The sequence below is a fragment of the Octopus bimaculoides genome, chromosome 16 (genome assembly GCF_001194135.2).
Source record: "Octopus bimaculoides isolate UCB-OBI-ISO-001 chromosome 16, ASM119413v2, whole genome shotgun sequence".
NCBI lineage: Eukaryota > Metazoa > Mollusca > Cephalopoda > Octopoda > Octopodidae > Octopus > Octopus bimaculoides.
The window spans coordinates 21,614,521-21,624,110 of NC_068996.1; the positions used below are offsets into that span (position 1 = coordinate 21,614,521).

The 9,590-nt window shown below is 38.5% G+C and overlaps 1 protein-coding gene across 3 annotated transcripts in view; it reads right to left on the bottom strand.

The window, feature by feature from the left end:
* The window catches only part of LOC106878849 (PAN2-PAN3 deadenylation complex subunit Pan3), an 83,117-nt gene that overhangs the window by 17,171 nt on the left and 56,356 nt on the right, over window positions 1-9,590 (bottom strand). For all 3 annotated transcript variants that reach the window (XM_052973572.1, XM_052973571.1, XM_052973570.1), the window contains one exon: window positions 4,049-4,188. In XM_052973572.1, coding sequence (XP_052829532.1) covers window positions 4,049-4,188 — 140 coding nt within the window. The remainder of the gene's footprint in view (window positions 1-4,048; window positions 4,189-9,590) is intronic.

Consider the following 9,590-nt stretch of genomic DNA (forward strand, 5'->3'; position numbering starts at 1 on the left):
TATATATATATACACACACACACACATACGTGTGTGTGTGTGTGTGTGTTTCACTGTCTCCTTGACTTTGTGTGATTGATAATTGTAAAACAAGTGTTACCATCATCCAAACAGTGCCCTTTGTTTCCGATCTTCTGTGAAAGCATGTCTGGTCATGGGGAATATTACTTTGCTTAGAAACAGGAATGCATTAGTGTCAGGAAGGGCATCTAGCTGTAGAAAATCTGCTTCAACAAATTCTATCCAGCCCATGCAAACATGGAAAAGTAGACATTAAACAATGATGATGATGATCGCTTGGGTGTTGTGATACTAATAACCCGGTGTAGAATTTGACATATATATGCTTCAGATTGCAGTGTTAGTCAAGTACAGAACAGTAATAAGAAAATGAGGTGACAAAGGAAGAAAGGATGATCTTATGAACTTTATTAGCTAACGAAGTTCGTAAGATAGTTGTTTATTCCTTTGCCAGCTAATTTTATTATATATATTAATAAACACACACAAACACATATATAAACATACATACATATATATACATATATACATATACACACATATGAAATTCAGCATCATCATTTTATGGGCCCATTTCTATGTTTGCATTGTTGAATGGTGTATACTTGAGACAGGTTTTCTACAGCTAGAAGACATTCCTATTACCATCCCTCCCTTTTTCCAAGGTAGGTAAAATTTCCCATGGCCAGACATGTTCCTGAACACTGGTAATAATGACACTGCTTGTATGACAGTGACATTCATTTACAACTACCATGTAGTGTAAAGACAAGGTCACACATACATACATACATACATATATATCTGATGGGCTTCTTCCAGCCGCTGACCACCAAACTGACTTAGAGCTATAGTATAAGACACTTACCTAATGTGCCATGCAGTAAGACTGAACCCAGAACTATATAGTTGGGACACAAATGTCTTGCCACGGAGTAGATATATGTATGTTTATATATTTCATTTCATAACGAGGTGGACCTAAGTCATATGTAGTTTGACTTTGCACTCAGAAGAGGTATTACAGATGAAACCTTCCTGATGGGGTAACTTCAGGTTTGAGTAAACCATTATTTTTGGTATTCACTGACTTGGAAAAAGCATTTGAAAGAGTACCACATTCAGTAATTTGATGGTCAAAGTTGGTGCAAACAAAAGACTTGTGAGGACTGTACTAGCTATGTTTAAAGGTGCAGTAAGTAAAATGAAAGTCAACAACAATTTCAGTGATGAATTTAGTATGAAGATGGGAATCCATCTATACCAAATACTCAGCCCTCTCTTACTTATGATATTCCTTCAGACTATTATAGTATCACAGTATTGACCAGACCATCAGATACTGTTATGCACCACTGGTCACAATGCACTTCCAATTTTGTCTTGAATACGCTATTCTTTTCCATTTTGACCCAAACTGCTTGACTCCATCATCTTCCCATTGTCATGGAGGCCTTTTCTGATCTCTTGGATATAACTTGGTAACTGCACTGGTTCACCTGTTGTCTGTGAACCTTATGACATGTCCAGTCTAGCAGAACTTGTACTTTCAATACTCTGTAATCACATCATTCATTCCACTCCATTCTTGAATTATCTCAATTTGAATGTGCTCTCTTAGTAATGTCACTAGTATGGATCTTTCCATGGCCCTTTGTGTCGTAGCCAATTGGTATCCTGTCATCTGTGTAGTAGCCCACATCTCACTTGCATATAAGGCTGCAGGTAGGACGGTATTATTGAAAAGTCTGGAACATATAACATTGTCTAGCTTTGCTTGGAGCACAACCTTTATTGGGTTAAACGCCTTCCATCCTTCACTTATTCCCTTGAAATTTCAGCATCCATATCTTGGTGCATATTCACCATATACCCTAAGTAGATATACGCCTTTACATCCTCAATTTCATTGCTTGCCATCTCTATATGGCCTTGAGTTAGGTCTTCTGAAAGCATATATATTTGTTTTTGTGTGGTTTATTTTAAGACCTGTGGAGGCGCAATGGCCCAGTGGTTAGGGCAGCGGACTCGTGGTCATAGGATTGCGGTTTCGATTCCCAGACCGGGCGTTGTGAGTGTTTATTGAGCAAAAACACCTAAAGCTCCATGAGGCTCCAGCAGGGGATGGTGACGAACCCTGATGTACTCTTCCACCACAACTTTCTCTCACTCTTATTTCCTGTTTCTGCTGTACCTGTAATTCAAAGGGTCACACTGTGTCACGCTGAATATCCCCGAGAACTACGTTAAGGGTACACGTGTCTGTGGAGTGCTCAGCCACTTGCACGTGAATTTCACGAGCAGGCTGTTCCGTTGATCGGATCAACTGGAACCCTCGACGTCGTAAGCGACGGAGTGCCAACATTTTAAGACCTACTGCTAAGCTCTGAGTGTCCAACTCTGTCAGCATGGTCTAAACCTGATCTGTGGCTTTAGTGGGGAGTACAATGTCATCTGCAAACCAGAGGTGTGTTAGTTGCTTGCCACTGATGTTCACACCACCTGTCCATTTAATGCCTTTGATGACCGTTTCTAGATATGCAGTGAAGAGCTTTGAAGAGATGGTGTATCTTTGTTTGACACCCTTCTCAATTGTGACTTTTACTGGTGGTGATAGCAGAGCTGTGTCTATTGTGCATTCAGAGTTTGTATTTCTGAGCAGTTTGATGTATAGTGCTTTGATACCTTGCTTTCCCAGAGATTTCAACACTGCATTTATCTCAAAGCTATTAAAGGCCTTTACATAACCAACAAAAGTGATACATAGAGGAAGTTGTATTCATTCACTCATTCTATGAGCTGTGTTAGAATGAATATCTGATCTATTGTACTATAGTTCTTATGGAAATCTGCTTGCTCTCTTGGCTGTTGGCTATCAAGATGTTTTGATAGGCTGGTGATTATGACCCTTGTAAACAGCTTATACAGGTGAGATAAGAGGTATATGGAACAATCTTCTTTATCACCTTCCTTGTCGATCAGGATGATATTTGAATCTTTCGACTGAGAGGGTATTTTACCCTCCTTCAGATAGCAATTGAAGCATTGAACAGATGTGTCCTTTGCTTCATATTCTCCTCAAATTACACTACCAAACACCAACTGCAGTTCTTCCTTAAAACCCATCATTAGTGCTGGTGCCATGATAAAAAAAAAAAAAAAAGCACCCGATACACTCTGTGAAGTGGTTAATGTTAGGAAGGAGCATCAAGCTGTAGAAACCATTCCAAAGCAGACATTGGAGCACAATGATGATAATGATGATGACTGATGTGTGCTGTGCGTGTGCATGTATATATATATATATATATATATATATCACCTTCATCATCATTTAACTCATGGCTTGAGTTGACTGGTTTAACAGGATCCAGTGGGTCCAAAGAATGCATCCTGCTCCATTGTCTGTTTTGGTATGGTTTCTATGGCTGGATGTCCTCCCTAATGATAACCACTTTACAAAGTACACAGGGTACTATTTTCATGACATCAGCACTAGTGAGGTGCCAAGCAGTCTGCATGACAAAGGTACTACTTCATTGAGTGGGGAAACGGTAGAGAGAAAGGTGGCTTTAAACTAGGAGATGAGGGGTTAAAATGTGACAGAAGAGGCCAGGGTTCTTGCTGTAAAGGTTGGGTGGAGAGGAAGAAAAGTAAAAATGGTGGTGATGAGGTGTCAGGGTGGATCCTTGAGGTACAAGTGGATAGGAATGAGTATGACAGTGTAAGAATGTATGGAAGGAGAGAGGAGGTACACAACAATTGTGAAGATTGGGTTGAAGAGTGGTTGAGAGTAACTAGGATGGAGCTGGAATAAGATAAAAGTAGTGTTGATGAGGTGGACGCTTCAGACATGAGGCATTTGAAGTTGTGGAAGACAGCAGAATACTAAGTGTTGGGGTGTGTATTATAAACAATATAGTTTCCATTGAAGCAAACATCAAACACTATTAACAAACATACTGAACATCCAGTCTTATAAACCACATTATGAAGCAAACAAAAGTAAAAAAAAAAGAAAACATACAAGATTAAATTCTTCAAATCTGTTGAATAATTGCGTGCCACAAGCTCCAGCGAGTTCGAAACCTGCTCACGCTGTATTGCCATGATGGAATTGCATGCTAAAGCAAGCACAACTTTACCCAAGGCAACAAGATCTTCTTGCTGAAAATAAACAAAAGATATATTTTAAATGTAACACTCACGGGACAAACATTTCTGTCAGTTTACAAATTCATTATCATTATCATTATCATCATTGTATAGTCAAGACAAGAGTATGTTGAGGCAGAGTTTTTCACAACCATAGGCCCTTCCTGTTGAAAACACTTACCACCCATTTCCATGTGGAATAATAATCTTCTAGTCTATTTAATCTGTTTCCCTTTATTCCTTCCACTCCATCTCTTCCTAGCACCTCTTTCTCTCTCTCACATTTTTAAGAATACCCCTGTTTTCAGCATCAGTTCCTTCTTTTTCTCTTTCCTCCCCCCCCCCTTTTTTTTGCTCTCTATTTCCCTTCCAGAAACTGTCTGTCCATCTTCAAGCATTTGATCTGTGTAAAACACAATGTATTAAAATGTGTCCCTGAATAATCAACTGCAGAGAATGCAAATAAGTAAAACCACAATACACACACACACACACACACACACATATATATAGGGAACAAGTGGTGCAAGCTGCATCTTGTATTTATCAAACTTTATCCTACATCTGATCTGTATATCATAACCAGTAACACTGCTAAGTAACAACAACACTCTACTGAAAGTGAACTTGATGATGATACTTTATGCAAAGCTCTAAACTCACTAGTAGCAGTTATATATCTAACTGCACACACAAGAAACACTATATATAAGTAGTACATACACACACATCATCATCGTTTAACATCCACTTTCCATGCTAGCATGGGTTGAACGATTTGACTGAGGACTGGTGAACCCAGATGGCTACACCAGGCTCCAATCTGATCTGGCAGAGTTTCTACAGCTGGATGTCCTTCCTAACGCCAACCACTCAGAGAGTGAAGTGGGTACTTTTACGTGCCACCGGCACGATGGCCAGTCAGGCGGTACTGGCAACGGCCACACTCAAAATGGTGTATTTTACATGCCACCTGCACAGGAGCCAGTCCAGCGGTACTAGCAACGAACTCCCTCAAATGTCTTTTCACGTGCCAGGAAGGCGACATTGGTAACGGTCACGCTCAAATGGTGCTATTTATGTGCCACCAGCACGAAAGCCAGACAGCTGGTGCTCTGGCGACCATACCAGCACAGCCATCTCTCTTGCACACCACATCTGATGCTTCTTATGTCCAACTTTTCTCTCTGTGTGCTTACACTCTGTTGTGTATGCACACTGACATTATACAACCAGTGGAGCATACTAGCTTCATTTCTTTCAAACCTACACATGTCCTTAGCAGTCACAGCCCATGTTTCACTGCCATGTAGCATGGCTGTTCGCACACAGGCATCTTACGGTTTACCTTTCATTCTGAGCGAGAGGCCTTCTGTTAGCAGTTGAAGTAGGAGCTTGCTGAACTTTGCCCAGGCTATTCTTATTCTAGCAGCCACCCTCACTACTGACTTGGTCACCTAGGTAATGGAAGTTATCAACTACTTCTATTTTTTTCCCTTGGTATATGATGGAATCTATTTTCTGTACATCTTTGGTATTTATTGGCCCTGTGCCACACACAAAAACTATCTTACCAGTTAACCTTCTTTTGATATTGCTGTACCTCTTATGTGTCCATAGCTTACACTGGGTACATCTTATAGAGTTTCTACCTATGCCTTTTCTACAAATCAAGCAGGGCCATCTACTTGAAGGGATTTGTGATTTGTCTGCCTTCCTACTTATTAAAACTTTGGCTTTTGCTAGATTGACTCTAAGGCCCTTCTATTCTAGACCTTGCTTCCACACCTGAAACTATTCTAGGTCTGGTAGTGACTCGGCTATTAGAGTAAGGTCATCAGCATAGAGGAGCTCCCAGGGGGAGCCTGTCTTGAATTCCTCTGTTATTGCCTGGAAGACTATGATAAATAGGGGGTGGCTGAAGACCAATCCTTGATGAACCCACTACTTCTACCCAGAATTCTTCACTATACTCATTGCCAACCCTTACCTTACTGACAGCATCCATGTACATGGCTTATACAGCTCTCACCAACCACTCATTTATCCCTAGTTTCTGCATTGACCACCAGATAAGGGATTGGAGGACTCCGTCAAAGATTTTCTCCTGCAGCTGTCTTACCAGAAATATAGTATCAGTGGTCTAAACTAACTCTCTCCCTAATTAGTTGGGCTATGACCCTCTCTGTGACTTTCACCTGATCCAACAATTTGACACCTCTGTAATTATTCCTATCTAATGCGTCACCTTTACCTTTGTAGCTATGATGCTACTACACCAGTCAGTGGATATGACACCTTCATGTATCACCTAGTTGACTATACAGGTAACTAGACTATGGCCTACACTGCCAGATATTCTAAGCAGACTATAGACTACACCGCACAGAAAAAAATACATATATATTATACACACACATATATTTGTATACACGCGTGTGTTTATGTATATGATTATCATCACCATCCACTTTTCCATGCTTGCATTTGTCAGACAAAATTAGGGGTTATTCCATGTCAAATCACCCAGTTTCAGAAAAATTTCCCAGGTCATCCCTTCAGATACCCCGAAAAAATTCACACTAGCTCTTGTACCTATATGATGGAAAATTATCAAGTATTTGGTCAATATCTTCAATAGTTTTGAAATTGTAGGCCTTTAAAATATTAATTAATAATACATGTTTTTCCGAATGAACCCCTTGGACCAACTTGAGCCAGCCATTTCTCCTCTAATAAGGTAAGCACAATTTTGAAATCATGTGTTTGGGGCTAACTTTTTCTGTAGAGTTCAAATATCTTATCAAATCAAATGTGTCATGTATATTTTTCCATCTACAGGCCTCTGAAAATTACCAAGAATTAAATGTCCAGCAAATGTATGCCTCTTTTAGGTATTTTTATTGCAATTGGCACACTAGTTAAAGCAACCACAATTGTTTTCCAGTTACTTAGCATAGAGTAGACCATTTCTGAGCAATAACCACGTTAGTTACTATTATGGAAATGCCAGAATAATTTTTCAAAAAGTGCCCACTTTGATGCCCTTAGCTTGACCATGTGGGCAGGTCACTATTATTTTCAAATTTTTACCATACATTCTTATACTTCTAAAGATGATGTGACAGAAATTTGGTTTCGTTGCTGAGCTTCCTTTCAGAGTTATGAATTTTTAATGCATCATATTAAACGTTCAGGTACTCGTCCTGTCATGATGGTGTCCAGTTCTATATCTCAGTGTAATCTTGGAAGTAAATTGGAAGAAGAATGTCACAAAATCACTTATTCAAGAAAACAGGGATTTTTGAAATGCAGTTCTTTATCTAACAATGAAAAAATGAGAAAATTTTTCTTTCACATTATGGAAGCCTGTGATGTTTTAGTGCAGATCCAAAAGCATTCACAAAAAGAAGATATCACATAAGTACAATAGTATAATACTTTAATAGTATTATAATAGTATAATTATTCATTTGCAAAACATATATGAGAGAATTTGAAAGATATTAATATTTACCTAAGACAGTGTTACACCATCACCTGAGGAAGATAGATACAGTACTATCTGTCTGTTGGAATTATAGTAACTTTTAATAAGTTTATCACAGGCATGATTTTGTTATACTCTTGCTAGTGGTTGAAACTAAAATAATTTTTATGTACTAATGAAGTACTAAATAAAGATGGTGAAGGTAAGGGTGGTAGTAAGCTCTGGTGACGTCTTATCTTTTATATGGTAAATTATTAAGACATGGGTACACCATGCGAATTCTAAGTCCCGCACAGATTCTAAGTTCATAACTACAGATAAACTGCTATTAATCTTTCAATGTCCATATCTTGTTGTGCTGCAAAAATTATTTCTTTTCAAATTAATGATATTTTCCTTAGGTCTCACAATGTTTCAAATTAGTGATGTGTTATGCAATTTAAAAAATTATAACATCTATTATTCACTTTTTTGTACTGTAATGCATTATTGCATTTATTTCACATTTTATAATATATTAACAATGTATTTTCAGGATCTGCCAAGAATCTGGGGTTGATGCCAGGACAGAAACTATGCTCAAGTTGCTGGAGGGACCTTATAAGAGTTGGGGATCATACACAGGCTGATTACCAAGCTGTAGTGAATCTGTCAAGCATGAAGTGGATTCGATCCACCATAGCCAAATTTAAATTAACGGTTCAACAGAACTTTTCCCATGGTGGAACAATGGTTTTTCTCTGACAGCGGTTTTACATTTGGCAGATTGCCTTTAGCTAGGCCGAAATAATGTCTTCACCACTTGACCCTTATAACCTCTTCTACTTCACCAAAAGCTAGAATAGGGATATCACAAGACCACCAACGAAGCCCATTGTTCTCAACGATATGTCTATTCTTCTGGATAGTTATAAAAACAAGAACGCACAAGCAAAAGACAGTTAGTCACGTTGGTGACAACTCTTGAGTTGAGAGAGAGCTAACATCAGTTAGTGAACCGACCACTAGAATCATGGAAGCAGGCAGACAAAACAGCCAGAGGGAAAAAGACAACGTCCCACACTCTCTCACTCACACTAGCTCTAATTCTGTTCTCTTACAACATCATTCTATCTCTCTCTGTAATTACCACTAAACGATGACAAGAACACAAACACAAACTATGCAAGGAAAATCTATATCTATTTTTACTTCGCATGCTTTACGATTTTTATCAAACAGTTAAATAAATATTTTCTTAAAACTTCAAGCATTGTCCATCTTTCACATCTTACAACATGCTGTTATAACAACAAATTTTTATTGTTACAACTGCTGACTCCGACATTTCATATTATTGCATACCTAATCAATCTTACCTGTTACAATTGGTAACTACACTAATTAAAATCTCTTGTTACAAAACTGATGAAGAAGCTGGGCCAAGCACTACCAATGATGTGGATGCATTTAAATAAAAGCTTCACTATAATGAAGCCATCATATTACTTATTACTTGATTTTGGAGAAAATTATAGCTTTATCATACAGGATGCTGTGTAGGGGCATCATTGGGAGAATTCCCAAGCTGAAGTGCATCCCTTTTTATTTTATGTCAAAGACTCCTCAACCTCTGATCTCAAATGTGTAAATAAGTGTGTCATGTCTGATTGCCTCAACAACGACACTGCGGTAGTTCAAGCTTTTACTAATCAAGTCCTGATTGCTATAAAATCAAAGTTTGAGGATCTGACCAAAGTTATATACTTCAATGATGGGGGCTGCAAGCCAATATAAAAATTTTTTAAATTTTGCCAACCTTTGCAGCCATTATAATCATGGTCTGTCTGCTGAATGGCATTTTTTTGCTATTATCAAAAAATGAAAGTAATTTTTTCACTAAAGAGTCCATATGATGGTGTGTGTGTGTGTGTGTGTATGGGGG